We start from the raw sequence: 18513 nt of genomic DNA on the forward strand, positions 1-18513 counted from the left end.
TCCCCACCCCCCATTGCTTCCGTCAAAGGTCCTTGTAGAAAATTCCAGCCGCGCCCGCCCAGCCCCTGGACTGGGTTTTTCCAGTGGGGTGGGAGCAGCAGGGCACGTCCCAGCGGCCGGCGAAGGCCCCGGAGGGGGTGGCGAGCGGGCAGCCCCCACGGCCCCTGCTCGGGGCTCCAGGCCCGTCGTTGTCCCCAGGGCCCCCCGCCAGCCTTGGCTCTTGGGGACGGGCGGGCCTTCCGAGGGAGCCGGCTCGGGACGTCCTGGCAAACAGGAAATGAGACAAAGGCGGTCGCTTATCGAGCCCCCGCATTCCTTTCAGGTGATGCCCCAGTGGCCCGGGGGACACGGCTGTCCTTGAGGGGCTGCCCGCCAGGGAGGAAGGACCTCTGAGCCGCTCCCCTCCGTGACTCAGGCTACCCCTGCCTTCCAGTCAGCCGGGGGTGGGGGTGAGGAGGATTCCTGCCATGGGAGCCCTCCCCACACACCCTCCCTGGGCTTTTGAAAGGAAGGGACACCATGGTGACATCTGTTCCTAGAGGGATGGGCTGGGGCCGAGTCTTAGGAGGGAAGGGGAAGAGGAAGACAGGTCACATTCACTCAACCATCCCACAACTGTAATGCCACCTTCTATCAGGGCACAGGTGTGGGTACTAGGACCCACTAATGAACCAGACCCAGAACTTGCCCTCAAGGGATGTCCTACAGAGGAGGTAGGTAGACGCCCAGATGAGTGAAACACTGGGTGGAAGGGCAGGGTGCAGATGAGCTCAGGGAGGGCCTGTCTGCGCCGTGCTGGGTGGGGCTGGGGTGCTTTGGAGAAGCACGGGTCCCTTGCCCAGCCCCTGGCGCATCAGCAGCCCTCCCCAGGTACTGTGTGAGTGAAGGAATCCTGGAGTTAGCTTTGAAATAGCAGTGGGACAAGGGGTGGGTGGAACGGAAGGACACAGGGACTAGGGTAACAGCATATGCAAATGTCCGATGGTCCGCATGAGTACTGGCATGGCGGAGCAGTGAGGACTCTGCAGTTGCCTGGGCACTGGGTGAAGAAGCTGGTGAGGAGGCTCACGGGGTAGGTTCTGATGGCCTTGAAAGCTAGACTGAGGCCTGGGGTTATTTTGCTGGCACTGAGAGGCTGGGGAGGCGGGGTAGAGAGAGGGCTCGGAGAGGCAGGCCCAGCCCAGCCCAGGGTCAGCGGAAGGAGAGGGGGGACCCCTTCGCCTGGGTGGCTTGGAGAGGCTGATCTGCGGAGACAGGGGCTCCAGCTTCTGTGGGGCTGTGCCCCCCTTGCCTGCTGGGCACTGGCGCCAGTTCTGCCGATTGGTGGGTTGGGCTACCCCCTCAGGCGGCGCTGACTCAGCGTCTGAAAGGTGGTTCCCACAGCCCACATCTCCCTGGGAGCCAAAGGCTATGCCATCCATGCCCCTCCTCCAAGTGGGTCAGTGCCCAGGGCCACTGACAGGCTGAATGGAGGCTAAGATTCCTAGTCCACCCACCCCTGCCAACCCGCAAGGCCTCAGGCAGTCCTTTCTGCTGTCTAACCACACACCACCCCAACTGGGATGGCTTTCCACTCCCAGAGGTCCCAAGGTGTGATAGTTATCAATACTTCGTTTTTATTTTAAAACAGTGAAAAGAAAAATAAATATCTTTGAAGAATAAGAGTACAGGGGTAGGGAGGTGGGGCTGGAGACTTGGGGGTGTCCTGGCTTCGGTGGTCTTGCGCGGGGGTGCCAGGGGCCTGGGATCTGCAGGCCGGCTCCTCCCAGCCAGGCCCTGCCCCGTCCCCGCTGGGAGGTCCGGGGGCTCCGCCACCCTCGCCTGCCCGGGGCTCCAGGCGGGGCGCTGCGTCAGCGGAACCCGCGGCGGATTAGACCCGTGGCGCCCGCTGCGCCCCCAGCTCCGGCGGGCGCGCGGGGCGGGGGGCGCCGCCCCACCGGGGCTCTTCTGTCTGCAGGCCCGGCGTGGTGACCGCGGCCTCAGTGGTGCCCCATGTCCTCCATGCCCACGCGGCCCCAGACGCCCAGCACGAAGCTCTCGATGTCGCACTCGTTGGCACCACGCACGATGCGGAAGTGGCCCCTCTCGCCCCAGGCTGGGCCCCAGGAGTTGGCGGCCGTCTGGGAATGAGGAGGGGTCGTGAGAAGGGGACTGGGAGTAAAGGGAGGAGGAGGGGAAGGTCGGGGCCGGCGACAGCGCGGCCGGGCACGCGGCGGAGGGACTCACCCAGTATTTGAGCGTCCTTCCATCTGGCAGCGTCTCCTCTCCCCACCTGCGGGGCGGAGTCGGGAGGGGAAGGACGCTGACTCCATCAGCTCTCAGGGGCTCAACCCCCCTGGGGCCTTCCCTATCCAGGCCCCTGTTGCCTTTGGCGACAGTGGGTACACCCTTAGGACTTGGATGGGTCTCCGTCCCTCTCTGCACCTCCCGCAGTCTGCATGTCTCTAAGTCTGTGTATGCGCCCAGGGTGGGGGAAGGCACCAAAGGGACAGCTGGAGGGGCCAGGCAGAAAAGGAGGGACCCTGGGACTCCACCCTCCAGGGACCCACACCCTGGGGATCAGTTCTGTGGGGACTCACACATTTGCCTGCCCTCCCTCCTCACTTGGGGTGCTAGGGACCAGAAGGAAGAGACTCAGAGAACGTGGGTATCTTAAAACCCCAAACTCCCACTGCAAAGTACCTTTCATTGGTTGGACAATTGGAATCGGTGACTCTAGCATCTCCCCTTATATCAGGTGGGGAAACAGGGCTGGGGGAGTGAGTCAGGCAGAGTCCCGACAGGTGCCGAGATGGGGGGAGGTCTTGCAGTTCTTGAATCCTTGTGTCTCTTTCACTGGGGCTCATTTTATCCCAGTGTGTAAGGAAAGAACACTTCCTAGAACACCTTAAAGGCCCCCAACTCTCGGTACGACCCAGGACGAGTCCGTCCTCTTTTTGAGTCTCGGGGTGGCTTCCTCCTCTTTGAAATGGGCCTTTGCGGAGAGATGGTGAGGACTCAAGGCAGGCTCAGAGCCCTCAGCCCCCTCTGCCCACCAAGCCCCTCACCCTGTGATCTTGACCGAGTGGGTCCCATGCCGGCGGTAGCGTTCCGGCCTCCCATGGCTCACTGGCGTGTGGCTGTAGACGCCGCCCTGGTACAGGAAGAAGTCCTCGTGCACCTCCATGAGGGCTGTGGGCAGAGGTCAGAGTGGGGCTGGCTCCGCCCGTTAGCACGGGCACCCATGCCCAGGCCCCAGGGCACTCATCCTCTCTCGGGAGCAAGACTCGAAGTGCCTCCTCCGGTGCTGCTCGAGAGAAGGGGACAAGATCCCCCACTCCCGGCCCCAGGGGACCTGCTGCTCAATGCCATACAGATTGCTTGTGCTGCTGTGCCCAGTCTCAAGCAGGCACGAGCTTCTGGAACCAGGGGGCAGGAGGAGGGGCATTTACCTTGGACAGGGCCGTTCTCCATCAGCTCCTTCATGATCTCCTTCTCCTGGAGGGAGGCGGTGGGGAGGAGAGGATTCATCATGGGGGAGGCTCCAGCCTGTGGCTAACCTCCCAGCTCTCCGCCCTCTGCCCCCCACCCAAGCGCAGACTTACACTGGAGCCGAGGCGGTAGGCAGGAGTGACCTGGTAGATGTCATTGGTGTGGACACGGCTATTGGGACAGTGGGCAGTGGCCTGGCGCTTGCCCCGACCCATGGCCCGACTGTGCATCATGCAGCGGGGGGCGGGGCCAGCCTCATCCCGCTCACGACCGGAGAAGGGGTAGCAGTGGTCAGACACAACCCTGGTGGGGCAGCAGGAGGGAGCGACAGCAGAGTGAGCACGGTGCGGCCCCGCCCGGGCCTGGCCTGCAGGATGCTTCCTAAGAGCCCCGCTTCGTGCCCTCGTACCCTGCCCACTGCCCCCTGCTGCTCACCCTCTACGTCGCAGGAACCACCAGGCGCCATCAAGATGCCCGCCGCGGCAGCCCTGCTGGTTGTGCGTGTCACAAGACAGCAGGTTCTGGGGTGACAGGACGGGTGTCATGTGCCCCAGAGAATGGATTGAGACGCGATCCGATGCCACGGCTGGTGGGGGAGGCAGAGGGGCCATCAGGGGGCTCAGGCCTTGGTGCCCCTTTCCCACCACGCCAGCCCCCGACCTTGGACAGACCTGCAGTGGAGAATGCCCAGGAGCCCGCACAGTTGCCCTGGTCGAGAGGCTCATGAATCAGGTTGGGCCACTTCTCAGAGGCCTCGAAGGCTGTGGGTAGCACCTCCCCTGGGCCCAGCACCGTCTGCAAAGCAAAGGTCATTCTGTCTGCCTCCTGCCTCTGACCCGACCTGACCCTCAGGAGCCTGGTGGCATGGGAGGGCTACCAAGAGTCCAGGGCCTCCTGCAGCCCTCCTGATCCTGAGCCCTCTTGCTGAGAGATTCCAGCAGCCTCCACGCTGACTCAAGTGGAAGATCCAGGCACCATTTAGTGCCTCTCTAGTGTCAGGTAGCGGGTGACTAGTTTTAAAGATGGGACAACGGAGGCCAGGAACAGGGAAGTGGCCAGGCCAAGGTCACCCCGCTTTCCAGCCTCAACTTGTGCCTCATTCCTGCTTTGCGGCTTCTGATCTGCCTCATCCTTCTTCCCACCAGGACCTTGGGCTTCAGGCCCCAAAGGGCAGGGGAGGGAAGAAGCAGAAAGGTCTCGTGACCAGGCAGGCTGCCAAGGTAAACAGCAGGAGGCAGAAAATAGCAGAGGCCCAGGGGAGTAAGGGCAGGGGCAGGGTCTGGTCACCCCAGCCTTCAGCTGAAGTCCCTCTGCAGGGAGGGCCACTCTGGCCAGCAGCTGCCTCCTCCTTGCCCACCACTGATGGATGGAGCCTCCAGCATGTGCCCCAGCCCTGTCCCACTGAAGCGTCCCTTCTTTACCCTTTGACTGTTCTGGGTCTGGTTTCATTTCTCCTCCTAGAGGGTCCCCCTGGTGGGAAGGAAGAAGCCCCCTCCTCCCTCAGTTCTACTGAGTCGGCGTTTGTTTCCGAGAATTGCTGCTCTCTGGCCAGAGCTGGAGGAGTATCTGTCCCTCCTTCTCAAAATACCAAAGTGACCTCCTGGCCCCTTGGGCCCTGACCCAGCCATACTGGGACCAACAGCATTTTTCCCAGGCTGGGGAGGCCAGGGAGGGACTGATGCTGGGACCACAAATCTCAGAAGCTGAGCATCAGTTCTTCCAATGCAGCACATTTTTTTATAGGCAGGAACTAAAGGCCCAGAGAAGGGGAGTGACTTGCTCAGCGGCACACAGCCTTTTGGTGGGAGATAGGCCTAGGCCCTTGGAGGAACAGGGCACAGAGTGCAGGGGCCCTGGGGTCCTAGGCCATGGGGAGATGGCAGGATTGTGGGCAAGGATGGACTTACGTGAATCTCATTCATGCTGGTGACGGAGGAAGAGGGGCGGATGGTGCCCAGGCGGTAGCGAATACCCTCATCCAGGGTCATGCCCCAGAAGGCACTGTGGTTCCCAGCCCTCCAACTGAAAGAGAGGGGATGGAAGTCACAGACCTGCCAAGGTTGGGGGTCCTGGAGGTACACGCATGTGGGTGGAAGAGACACATATTGGCTAAGTGTACAGATGAATAAGATGGGAGTGTGGGTGTGCCCGGCAGGGCATGCATCTCGGGCGGCACGTATGCGTGTGGTACATGCTCGTGCATGCGTGCCCACCGGGGCATCGCCAGGGCCTCTCACCCGTAGTTGCCCTGGTTGATGGCGTTGATCATGTCTTGGTCCACCAGGCATGGCTCCTGGTCACACTCCCACTGCCCTTTCTCCTGGCACGTGCTGGGACAACGGGAGAGAAGGAAGAGGTGAGTGCGGGCTGGCACCCTGCGAAGGGAGGAGGCCTCAGAGGCCAACAGGAGCCCCGGATTCTGCACCAGCGTCCATGGGAAGACCCCTAGCGGATCCCCTGTGGCCTGGTGGCTTTAAATGTCAACTTCACGTTCACGATTCTCAAGTTTGTATCTGCTGCCTGATCTCTCCCCAGACTCCAGATTCAAGAATGTTGCTGCCACTCGTCTTCACCACGGGGGTGTCTACCAACAGGTCAGACTGGACACATCCCAACCCGAATTCCTGACTCCCTCCTCCCATGCCTGATCCTCCCCGAGTCTTCAGAAAATGGCCACTCCATCCTTGCTGGAGCTCAGGCCAAAAACCTGGGAGTCACCCTGGACACTTTCTCCCACGTGCCGATCCAATTCATCGGCAGATCCTCTTGGCTCTCCCTTAAAAACACACCCAGAATCCAAACCACGTCTCATTCCTTCCTGCAGCCACCGTGGTCCACTCACCCTTCACCTGGGTTACGCTGCTGCCTCCTCACTGTTCCCCCCGCTTCTGCCCTGTACCCTCTGCCAGTACATTATTAACACCGCTGCCAGAGTGATCCTGTTAAACCCGAGTCATATCATGTCATTCCTCTGCCCAGAACCCTCCACTGGCCGCATGTCGCAGGATAAGAGCCAAGTCCTTTCCGTGCTGCCAAGGCCCTGCATGATCTGTCCTCTTGTTCCCTCTCTGACCCTCTCCTTGTCCTGGTTCCTGTGGCCCCAGCCAGGCTGGCCCCCTGACTGTTCACACCAGCCGTGCTCCTGCCTCAGGGCCTTTGAGCGGCTCCTCCTCCATCATCCCCACGGCTCACTCTCACATCTTGCAAGTCCTTATTCCAATGTTACCTTCTCAGGGAGGCCTGCCCTGGCCACCCCATCTTAAAGTTCAACATCTTCCACCCTTTCTAGCCTGCTTCCCTGTTTTATTTTTCTCCTTAGCATGTCATCGCTATCTGACATAGTATATATTTAGTTATTTATAGTGCTTATAACTGTTTCCTCATACACTCTGAGGTCCTTGAGGTCCAGTATTGTTTGGTATCTTTAGTGCCTAGAAAACAAAACCTAGGATATAGCAGTCACCCAATAAATGTTTGTTGAATGACTGAATGAATGGAGGCAATATACAGAAGTGACTAAAACCACGGGTTCTGAAATGCAAATCCTAGGTTCTGATCTTAGCTGACCGGTCATGTGTCCTCGGGTAAGTTATTTAAACTCTCTCTCCCTCGATGTTCTTGGCTGTAAAATGAGGACGATAATAGTACTACCTTCCAGGAATTAAATAGCAGGCTTGTAAAATATTTAGCACAGGGCCTGGCCCATCTTAAGTGCTCAAGAACTGTTATCTACTATTATTGTTCTCATGACAGGAACCCCGACCCCCCCTCTTGAGTTTCACTCATGTCCAACTGGCCTCCTGACACTCTCTGAGTGTGCAAAAGGCATCTGAAACTGAAAATAGCCAAAACTGCCCCCCCCAGGCCTGCTCCCCCTCCACCCTCCACTCAGAAAATGGCACCGCCCAGCTGTTCAAGCCAGAGCCTCACCCCCCGCCCCCAATGCCATCAGCAGGTCCTGGGACACACATCACAGAAGGCTCTGAATCCATCTTTCTCCCACCCCTGCACTGCCACCCCCTACTCCGGTCCCGTGTCACCTCTCGCCTCACCCTGGCGATGGCTTCCTAACCAGGCTCCCTGCCTCTTCGAGATCCCCACAGCACCCCCACAATCCATTCCCTACCTCCTCTGAAGCCAGAGACATCTCTGAAGAATGCGAGTCAGACTGTGTGCTCACTGAGTGGCTTCCCATGACACTCAGAACAGAATACAAAGTCCTCTGCACAGCTTTTGAGACCCATGGGATGGGCCCTGCGCCTCCTCGGGACCTCTCTCCCCATTTCGCAGCTCCAGCTGAAGTGAGCTGGGGCCCACTTCCCAGCCTGGGCCACTTGTCCCCTAGTCCATCCATCTCCCTGGTATCAGCATAAATGTCTCTTCCCGAGGGGCCTTCCCTCACCCTCACCCGCCTCTAAACTGGGACACCGTTCTTCTGTTTTCTCCCGTCACACGTCTAACAGGTGGTAATGACATGTTTATCTGCGTGCGTGGTCCTTCACCTTTAGACTGGAAGCCCCAGTGCAAGGAGGGGACTGTCTGGTGCATTCTGGCTGAATCTCCTTGACGCAGCACAGTGCCTGGCACATAGTAGGCCTTTAATAAGTAGGTGTCATCTCAACAGTTGAATTCTACGCTGCTTTTACAAGCTCATAACTCTGCTATTACAAGATGCTAAACTGTGTCGTTCCAAGCCTGCCCAAGGCTCCCGCCTCCCATGTTGCCTTTTAAGGAGGCTCAAGGGGAACCTTGTATGGCTGGGCTCTCCAGCCCCAGGAGACTATGGGGGAGGGGGGCTCCCCATGTCCTTCCCTTCCCCATCTGGCTCTCCAAACAACTTTGGAGGGCTCACACAGCCTGGAAGGTCCACAGACACTGCCCCCCACCCTCACTCAGGTGTGGGGCACTGCAGGGAACACAGTTGCCCAGAGCTGGCCTGGAGGGGGAGGTCAGTCCTTTCCTGCCACCTCCCCCTATGTCCCCAGGGCTGCCCAAGCAGGTCTGGACAGGGCTGGTGGCTGCAGGTCCCAGCATTCCAGAAGGGGCCTGGGTGGCTGGGCCCCAGGGACCGGAGGGGGAGGGAGTTAACCCCTCGGAGTCCAGAGGCATCCTGTCAGGGCCGGCAGAACCACATCCATCTTCCTGAACATACACGCACTCACGCCACACACCCGCACACACATTCCCTCACCAGACACACGCTGAAACGCATGAGTCCTCACTCTCCCTGTGACCCAGGCACCCCTCAGGCCAGCGAGGCAATGGAAACAGCTTGTGCGTAATGCATTCCAAAACAATCCGTCCTCCCCGGGGCCTCTCAGTCCCAGGCAAGGAGGGCACGGGGTGGAGTGGGTGCGGGGCTTCCTCCTCTGAGTCGTGGGGTCCCCATTCTCTCCATTCGGGCATTCAAGGCTTCTGACCCAACCCTTCTCCACTTCCCAGCTCAGGCCTCAGATCAGAGTAGGGGGCACTCCGACCCCTTCGGCTTCCTGGCAGGGAGGGGTGTGGGGGGCACATTCCAGGGAAGGTCCTACTACAGGCGGGCCAGCCTCCAGCTCGGCCATCCCTGACCCTCGTCCGGTCCAGGGCAGCGGATGCTGCAGTCAGAGGTTTCCTTCCTGGCGCCCCCTTCTCGGACTCTCCCATGACACAGAGAAAGGTGGGGAGGGGCAGCAGCCCAGCCCGAGTCAAGAAGGGCAGGAAAGGCTGCACCAGGTCAGGGCTGCACCTCGGGCCAGGTATCCATGGTTGACCGCTCCTGGGGAATGTCGTTATGTAAGTTTACACGGTCAGTGTGAAAATTCCCATTTTATAGATGAGGAAACTGAGGTTCATAGAAGGGAAAGGTCTTGCCTCCAGCAAGTAAGTGATAGGGATAGGATCTGAACCAAGTCTACTGGCTACAAGGCCCACAAGACAAGCCCCCTCCAAGCTCCAAACACTCACCAACGGTTACAGTTGTCCCAGTAGGTTCCCAAGACTGGATAGACACGACCCCTGTGCACACATCCTGGTGGGAGAGAAGAGCAGAAGAGAAGTGGAACCGAGACCGGAGATAATGGGCAGAGATGGCCAGGTCCTCAGAGGTCAGGTGCCCCAAATTCTCCCAAACACGCACGTATACACGCACACTGACCCCAGCCCTCACTGAAACCGAAGCCAAACTATAACTTGAGACATCTCCTGCAGGGTCACACCCCAACTGCTACTTGGGAAGTTCTTCAATGACTCTAACTTGGATCCCTCTTGCTTCACTTGGATGGCAGCCCACAACATTCCTTGGATTCTTTGCCATTTAAGTGAGTTGGGGCTTGGAGATGGGGAGTGGGTGGGGCATGGGGAAGCTGAGACCCAGAGAAGGTAAGTGACTCCCCAAAGATAACACAGCACTTTGGGATGACAACCCAGGTAGGCAGTCTCACGCCCATGGCCCCATGGAATTGTGGGAAGGAATTCAAGTGATTCTCGGAATGAACAGGGGCAAGCGCAGAGGAAAGCATGGCGGTGAGGGCTGAACACATTTGACCCACCTCCCAGGTGTGACCAGCCATCTCAGGGATAGAGAATCCTGGGCAAAGGCAAAGGAATGGTTAAGAGGACCCTGACCAACCCCTGCGTGTTTTATCAGCCTGAGGGTGAGTCAGCAGGCGGGGCCAGCACCTTCCATATCCAGAATGGAGACGGGACTCGGAGAAAGGGCAGGAGGCTGCCCTTCTCCTGGGCCCGCTTAGAATCCCACTGACCAAGGATCTCCTCTCTTTCAGTCTTGCTGTAGAGATCCAAGGTAGACCAGAGCAGGGACTTTCCAGAGGTGCAGAGAGTGGGGCGGGGTCTCTCCCAGATTCTACAAAGCCTCCCCTGGAAATGTCACTGCATCGGCCTTGCTCCTGAGCCTTGCTGAGTTTGGGGCTGACAAAGTGACCCACCCTCCTGGCCGTGTGGTGCCCACCTTGGACGGGGGGAAAGGGGGGCGGCACCCCGAGGCAGAAGTCCCAGAAGTCAGGGCAGCAGTCGGAGACGGTGCGGTTGCAGAAGAGGTCACAGTAACAGGTAACACCCAGGTAGGGCAGGGCGCACTCGTCGGCACGGCCGCGGCAGCACAGGTCCTGCTCCTGGCAGTACCGGCCGCCTGCATCCCGGATGCCCCGCAGGTGCAGAGCCGGTGCTAGCTCCCGGCGCCCACGACCCCGCCGGGCACCCAGGGCCAACTCGCCAGCCAGCAGCAACAACAGCAGCAGCCCCAGTGGACATCGCCACATGGTGCCTGCTGGGCCCAGGGAGGGCAGAGGTCAGGGGTCAGAGGTGGTAGGCAGCAGAGAATCCCTGGCACCCCAGGGACTGATCTTGGCTTCGTGGGGCTGCGAGTCAAGAGGGTTCAGCAGGGTCAGAGACCCTGATTCCTGCGTCCCCAGGCAGAGGAGGCACAGTTTATGTGCCCTGGCTTACAGGGGGAAGGGGACTGGGCGAGAAATGACGCCCCTCCCTGACCTGCCTGGGGACCATCACAGACTGGGGACTGTGGCATTCTTGGTGCCCCCACTCCACACCCATACTTGGGACCTCAGGTCTCCTCTCCTGTCCTGGGTCCCTCTGCCCCACCCTCAGCCTCCACTCCTGACAAGGGTCCTTAACTCTGTGTGGAGGGCCGCCCTCTCTCCTGTTCCTCTCCGTGTCCTTCTGCCCCCCTCCACTCTCCCTCTCTGCCATCCGTTTTGGTCCCTCTGCTTGTCCCCCCTCCTCCTCTCTGTTCCTTCTTTCTACGCCTCTCCCCCCTGAGCAGGGGAGCGTCCCTACCTGGTGAGGGGAGTGGGCTGGGCCCGGGCTGCCCCGCGCGCCTGCGCCTCCTGGCTCCGGCGCCGCCGCCGGCCGGACACTCAAAGTCAAGTGAGGATCGCGGGGCGGGACCGCCTTTTGTACCGTCCCGCCCGCCGCACCGCCCCGGCCGGGCTGCGGGAGGGCCGGGCTCCGGCGCGTTAGCACCTGCGGTCGCGTAGCTCCGAAGCTGGGACTTGCGTGAGGGACTGGGAGCACCTGATTGTCCTCCTAGGTCTCCGAGGGCAGCTGTTCCCTTAGGCGGAATTCCAACCTAAGCAGAAAGGATTGTGGTCTGACACCGGTAAGGACTTCCCAGGGGGCCTCGCCGTGGGGCTGAGGGTCTCCCGCGGAGAAAGGGAGAGGGGAGACAGCCGAGTTCCGAGTTTCAGACTTAAGATTGGGAAATGATGGCGAGGGTGTGGGCAGCAAAAGTCCCTAAGCCCCGCCTCTGACCCCTCAGTAATAAAAACAGCCACGCACATCCCTCTTCACAATGCCCCCCAGGCTGGGAGGGCTTGGAGCCGCCCCCAGCCGCCCCCATTCCCAGGAATGATTGGAATCCGGAGAAGACAGTTTAGGACCCTGGAGACGCCTTATCCTCCCCGTCGTCGGCTCATCCTCCCGAGTGGGTGGGGTGGGTGTGGTGTGGGGGCCAGCCTCCCCGCACGGGGACCCCTCTTTGGGTCTGCCCTCCCCAGGCTACCTGGGCACCTTGCCAAGCACTGCCCCCTCTACCAACCCCGGGGGCATCCTGCTTGGCACCTGTCCCCTTCTAGGGCCCAATGGCAAGAGCCCTGCCAGCTGGCGCCCCCTGCAGAGCCCCCCTTTTCTGCTGGAGGCATCAACCCTTCCTTTGCCCAGGCTGGCCTGGGCCCCAAACAATGGGGCTTCTGTCCCGCCAGGCCTGCCGTCACCTTTTACCTCCCTATTGCGCAATGCCCTCTATTCCAACAGGTTGGGCCCAGGCCAGAGGATTCTCCCAGCCGCGAGGATGATAGAGACTACACCTGGACAGACGCCTCCCCTCCCCAGGCCTGAGCCTCACACAGCACCCCTGGGGAGGGGACACAGCAAGTGTGGGGATTCCCTTTGCCCTCTCTCTGACCTCCTGCACCCCTCCCCCAGCCGAGGGGGATCCTCAGCTGGCCAGCTCCTGGGGGAGGGGAGGGACCAGGACAACGGGCATCTGTGACTGGGTTACCCCCTGCCAGGGGGCACTGGGCAGTGAGTCACCAAGGGGATCCTGCCCTGGTGAGGGGGTGGAAGATGGGGGAGTAATGTCCTGGGGCCCCTGCATTGGCTCTGACACACCCAGGAGCTGGCCCACCTGCTCTCTTCAGGGACCTGGTAGGACAAAGCCTAGATGGGAAACTGAGGCTCAGAAGAACACACTGGAGGTCACACTCCTTTCCTCCCAGTCACCTTAGTCACCCACTACAGGTCTCAGCACCGTCCTGGTTGGGAAGGCCCTTTTCACACCCAGCGTGCAGTCATCTCACGGTGAGGCGGCCCCTCAGGATCGGGATGCATCGGACCCTCAGGTGGGCTACGGAGGCTGCCTTCAGAGGAGCTCGCACATGGAGTGCCCATTTCCACGCGTCCGTGGCAGAATGGCTCCGGGGCTGGGGGCTGGGGGCTGGGGCTGGCCCAGGGGCATCTGGCCTGTCCTTTGCCCCAAATCACCCCCTGTAGGCCATCCATGTGAGTCTGTGTTGTGTGTGCGTTTATGTGTGTGTGTGTATGTATCTGAGGAGCTGTGTTTGTGGGGTGTTTCTGGTTGAGCGTCTGTCTGTCTGTCTGAGTCCCTTGTCTCTCCGTTTACCTTTCTGTCTGCTCTGCGCCTGTGACTCTGTCTGGATATTGCCTCTGTGTGGGTCATGGTTCTCTCTGTCCATCAGAGTGTTGTTTGCCTGCATTTGTGTACTTGTTGGCTTGTGTGTCTGTGTGTATAGCTCTGTGACTGTCCCTGTCTGTGTCCGCCTATCTACTAGGTGTCTGTCTGTCTGCCTGGCTGGCTGGGTGTCTGTGTGTCTGTGTAGGTGTCTGTTTGGGGGTTTTGGCTGTCTGCCTGTCCTTGCTGGTCTGTCTGTGCATAGAAGGCAGGAACACAGAGCAGGGAAGAGAGCAGAGCCAAGAGCGTGGCCTGGGGGTCCCTCGTCATCACTGAGCTTGTGCTGAGTCTGCCCCAGTGGAATCTCGTGACTCACTGGGTGCCTTGGCCAAAGGAGAGGAAAAGGGCAGGGCTCTGGGGGGGGCTGGACACCTCACTTTCCTTTTCTATGGCCCCCTCCTTCCTGGTGACTCACTCTTTGCCTCATTCTTGTCCAAGGGCCTGGAGCAAAGCAACAGGTGAGGAGACACAGCAAGACTAACCCTCCAAGCCCTTCAGCCTCCTGGGAGGCAAGCGGCCTGGGTCTTGGCAGTGACTGTCCTTCCTCCCTTGTGACCCTGGGCAGCCACTGGCCCTCTCTGGGCCTTTCCCATCTGTACCTGGATGCTCCCTAGAGGCCTTTTGATGCTCTTTTGTTTCTACAAGGGGAGGTGAAACCAGAAAGGGGCAGTGACATGCCTAAAGTCACACAGCAGAGCAGAGGCCCGGACTTTCTCTTCTCCCCAGGGGTCCAGGCCTCCCACCCTCCAGCTGCTCCGAATGCTTAGAATGGGCCATTCTCCTCTGGAGGCTGAGCACGGCCCTCTGGGAAGACAAAGACCCATTGTGCTCGGCTTGACCCAGGTTCCTGGCCGAGGACCCACTACTTGAGGCTTGGGAGCTCAGATGTTTGGGTGCCAGGTGGCACTCCAGCTAAGGCTGGGGTCCCTTGTGGCCCACTGTGGTCAGCTGGACATGTCCAGAGCTTGGAGCCACAATACCTGGGACTGAGTCTGGGATCCAGGCCAGGCTGAATGTTGTGTATGTAGGGCCATGTCATGACATGCGGGGCTGCCTGGGGCCTGTTGGATTGTCACTGTCTGCAGGGCCATGTGACAGAGAGAATGTTGCACCACTGTAGCATGCTGGAGCTTGTGGTAGATCCGATTCGGGACCCCGTGGCAGAGTGTTGGACTGTGCCGTGGCACGCTGCACTGTCTGATTTTCTCATTCATTCACTGGGTATTTGTTGAGCATTTACTATGTGCCAGGCTCTGTGCTAGGTGCTGAGTGTTCAAGGTTGGGCTAGACAGACACAGATCCTGCTGTCATGAAGCCTTCAATCTAATGGGAAGACACACAAATAAATAAGCAAAGAAACATATCAATAAGTCATTCCACAATGTGCAGTGCTATGAAGATATGCACATGGCACAGGAACCTGAAGAAATGCAGTGGTCAAGGAGATCTCGGAGGGGAATGGCATTTGAACTGAAATCGGAAAGATAAGAAGGAGGCAGCCATTCCTAGAGCCCAGGGGAGGTGCTTCAGGAAGCCAGGTCAGCATAAACAAAGGCCCTGAGGCCTGGCACAGGCTGGTCTCTTTGAGGAACAGAAGAAAGCCCAGAGCGGCCACACTTCTGTGAATGAGGGGGACAGAGGAGCAAGACAAGGCTGGGAGGTGGGCTGGGGCCCATTGTGCAGGATCCTCCATCGTAAGGAGCTCAAACTGCCTTCTGAGCACTGAAGACGTTTAAGTGTGGGAGTGAAATGATCTGATCCACACGTGCAGTCGCCCACTCTGGCTGCTGCAGAGAACAGATGACTACAGGGTAGAGATGCTGAGGCTTGAACGAGGCTGGTGGCCGTGAGATCAAGAGAAGCGGACCTATTTGAGACCACCTCTGGAGTTGACAGCACTTGCTGAAGGATCCGATGTGGAGGATGGGAGAGAGGAGACATCCAGGAAGACTTCTGGGTTTCCAGTCTGGTGGGCTGCTCCTCCCACTGATGGGCAGACACCATCCTCTTCCCCAGGACCCAGGCGGTCTCTGGGTCTTCCTGGACTGGTAGAGTACCATGGGACCTATGCTGCTTTCCAGCTCAGACTGGAAAAGAGGGAGGAGGACGGAGCCCGGGCAGGCTCCTTGTGGAATTTTGGCAGTCAGCAGGGAATGGTACAGCAGACTGAGCAGGAGTGGCTGAGGAGGAAAGCCAGGCGAGAGAGGGGCCAGGAAGCCAGCAGAAGAGAGTGTCTCAAGGAGAAAGAGCTGGCCATTGTGGATGCTGCCGAAAGGTTGAGTAAGTGGGGGATGGAGAAGTGGCCACTAGATTTGGCAACAAGGACACTGGGGTGACCTTGATGAGAGCGGTCTTAATGGAAGAGTGAGGATGGAAGCTGGATTGGAATGGGCGGAACAGTTAACAGGAGCCAACGAACTGGAGAGAACATCACAGGCGACTTTTTAGAAAGTGTTGGTGCAAATGGAAGCAGAGAAATGGGGCAGTGGCTGGAAGGGAAGAGAGCGGCCAGGGAGGGTTTCGTCCAAATAGGGAAGCTACAGAACCGTGTCTCTGTGCTGATGGCAGTGACCCGTAGGAGGGGAGGAACTGATGACCCAGAGAGAGGGGATTACCCAGGCAAAAGTCCTTGAGAAAGTAAGAGGGGAGGGAATTCGGAGCACAGGAAGCCAGACCTGGCCTTTGACAGAAGCAGGGACAATCGTCTGCGAGACAGAGAGAAGAGACAGGTTTGTAGCGTCAGCCCTGAAAAGGCGAGGTTGCCTCCTCTGGCCGCTTCTATTTTCCCAGTGGGGTGGGAGCAAGTTACAGCCTACGTGAGAGGGGAAAAGAGGAAGGGAAGGAGGACCAAGGATTAGAGGTGACACAGTTATCACAAGCCAGCCCGATAGAGAAACAGTGGGATTTCCGGCAGTGCGGGTGCCCAGTTGAGGTTGCTGACCATAAATCTGTAATGACCCTGGCCTGCAAATCTGTCTGATAGTGTGTTCCCTGCCAGACACAGCATGTGCCAAACATGGGCTGTTTCCCCGGTAATCCAATTATCGCAATTTACAGATGGGAAAGTCAAGACTCTGAAAGACTTTCTGGCTTGCCTGAGGTCTCACAGCTGTTAGGGGCAGAGCAGGACCTGGAGCCCAAGCCCCTGCAGAGGCCACAACTGTCCAAGGACTGAGTTGTCTCTCACCCTTAGTCGTCGGTTGTCAGTTGTCGGTGCAAGTAGGGAGTGCAAAAAATGGAAACACAGCTTTCCCTTTTTGGTAATATTTCTGCATCATTGGCATTTGGGGGCCATTTGAGCACAAAGGACCTCTGAGTGCGGTTTCTTTGCGAAGTCTACTTGCTCAGTCTATTTCTCTATCTCTATCTCTATCTGAATTGCCAGCTTCTTTCAACCCCAGGCCCAGGGATACTTGGGGTGAACGGCTCCCCTTCATCTCTGAGTTATCTGCCCCTCTTCAATTCAGCATCACTTTCCCTAAAGAAAGCTCTCCCAGGCACAGTGAGCTTGGTGTTACCACCAGCAAACATCTTAGAAAGCTGGTACTATCTTCGAGTGCCTGTTTGCAGTAACATTCCACACCTCCCTTGACGTTTCCGGGAAGTCCTGATCTTCCCAGCCCGCAGTGTTAATAAATAGTCCTGAAAAGTACAAGAGGCTCTTCCAAGGCTGCAAGCGCGTTTTCTCCTTTCACCTTCCAATCCCTGAGCAGAAAGTGATCAGACCCCAAAAGTTGGGTGAATACCAACCCAGTAGGAAGAGGCACTTTTAAGAGCCGGGTCCTCAAGGGAACATCCTGTGATGTGACCTTCGTGGTTGTAATGGGTCACATGGAGGCTCCAAAAAAGATATATGTCCATGTCCTAACCCCAGGAACCTGGGAACGTTGCCTTATTTGGAAAAAACATCCTTGCAGAGATAATTAAGTTAAGGCTCTTGAGATGAGATCATCCTGGATATCTGGGTGGGCCCTAAATCCACTGGCAAGTGTCCTTATAAGAGACACACAGGGGACACAGACAGAGGAGGAGGAGGAATGTGACCGTGGATGCAGAGATTGGAGCAATGTGGCCACAAGCCCAGGAACACCTGGAGCCACCAGAAGCTGGAGGAGGCAAGACATGGATTCTCCCCACAGAGCACGGCCCTGCTGACGCCTTGCGTTCGAGCTTCCAGCTCCAGAACTGTGAGAATGTGTTAAGCAGCCAAGTTTGTGGCACTTTGTTAGCGCAGCCCTAGGAGACTGACACAGTGGTCTTCCATGTCAAGGATGGAAGTGGCCTGAGCTCTGTGTCCATTGGACTGTGCGGAATGCAAGGCTCTATGCAGATGGAGCCAGCACCAAGCAACTCGTGTTGGCAAGAGCAGAACAAACCGGCTCAGACAAAATCGCTTTATCTCGAAGTGGTTCAAACCCTTGTCTGCGGTGGTACGGCTTCATCTGGAGGTTCGGAGCACAGACTCAGGGGCCAGAAGGAGCAGGTTCAAATCCCGGCTCCCCCTCTCAGTAACCGCGAAATGTGGGGCAAGTTTCTTAAGCTCTCTGTGCCTCAGTTTCTCCATGTGTAACACGAGGACGCTCATAACAGTTCCTACCTGCAGGTTAGTTGTGAGGGTTCCTGACACTATTTAAAGCATCTGGACTCGGCAGTGCTGACATATCACAAGGACAAGATAAGTGTCTGCTATTATTAAACTACCCCAAATCAAAACAGAACAAATGAACTCGGAATAGTGAAGGACAGCAGTCCCCCCTCACCTGCGCGGGATATGTTCCAGGACCCCCAGGGGACACCTGAAACCGCGCTTGGTACCAAACCCTATATATGCTATGTTTCCTCCTATATATTCGTACCTGTGATAAAGTTTAATTTATAAAGTAGGCACAGTAAGGGATTAACAACAATAACTATAATAAAGTAGAACAATTATAACCATATACTGTAATAAAAGGTATATGAATGCCGTCTCTTTCTCTCTCAAAATACCTTATTGTACTGCACTCACCCTTCTTCTTGCGATGCTGCGAGATGATAAAGCGCCTCCGTGATGAGATGAAGGGAGGCGAATGACGTGGCTACTATTGACCTCTGACCTCGGTTGACTGTAGGCAACTAAAACATGGAAAACATCCGAGAAGGGGGGACTACCGTAGATGCAAATGTGCTTAAACTGACCTAAAGTGACTCAAATCAGTGAAACTAACGTAAAACTGCTCAGACCTCTGGGGTCAACCTGTCCTAAAACCAGATAAATCCATCACTCAGGAGCAGGGCGGGTCTGGAACTGTACACACATGCTTGCACGCTCAGGGGGTCTCTTTCCGGTCTCCGTG

General features: G+C 57.9%; 1 protein-coding gene and 1 long non-coding RNA gene across 8 annotated transcripts; one reads left to right on the top strand and one right to left on the bottom strand.

Moving 5' to 3' along the window:
- Positions 1 to 1593: 1593 nt before the first annotated feature.
- Positions 1594 to 11422, bottom strand: TINAGL1 (tubulointerstitial nephritis antigen like 1). 3 transcript variants are annotated; one of them, XM_014837953.2, is made up of 12 exons: positions 11266 to 11422; positions 10421 to 10738; positions 9418 to 9481; positions 5709 to 5801; positions 5379 to 5493; positions 4143 to 4266; positions 3907 to 4057; positions 3585 to 3774; positions 3432 to 3477; positions 3048 to 3171; positions 2227 to 2272; positions 1594 to 2120 (listed from the first exon to the last, which is right to left on the bottom strand). In XM_014837953.2, the coding sequence occupies exons 2-12, from the start codon at positions 10728 to 10730 to the stop codon at positions 1980 to 1982; spliced, it is 1404 nt and encodes a 467-aa protein (XP_014693439.1). In that variant the 5' UTR covers positions 10731 to 10738; positions 11266 to 11422; the 3' UTR covers positions 1594 to 1979. The 3 variants fall into 3 exon arrangements, with proteins under 3 accessions (XP_014693439.1, XP_014693441.1, XP_014693442.1); XM_014837955.3 differs by having other exon boundaries at positions 10421 to 10829; positions 11266 to 11405; XM_014837956.2 differs by having other exon boundaries at positions 10421 to 10735; positions 11266 to 11397.
- LOC123285773 (uncharacterized) lies at positions 9420 to 18171 on the top strand. 5 transcript variants are annotated; one of them, XR_011503504.1, is made up of 5 exons: positions 9420 to 9557; positions 9661 to 9770; positions 10009 to 10106; positions 11519 to 11587; positions 12241 to 18171. It is a non-coding gene; the product is annotated as an uncharacterized lncRNA (long non-coding RNA). The 5 variants fall into 5 exon arrangements; XR_011503502.1 differs by having other exon boundaries at positions 9488 to 9770; XR_011503503.1 differs by lacking the exon at positions 10009 to 10106 and having other exon boundaries at positions 9488 to 9770.
- Positions 18172 to 18513: the final 342 nt, after the last annotated feature.

This window comes from Equus asinus, chromosome 5, assembly GCF_041296235.1.
Source record: "Equus asinus isolate D_3611 breed Donkey chromosome 5, EquAss-T2T_v2, whole genome shotgun sequence".
Classification (NCBI taxonomy): domain Eukaryota; kingdom Metazoa; phylum Chordata; class Mammalia; order Perissodactyla; family Equidae; genus Equus; species Equus asinus.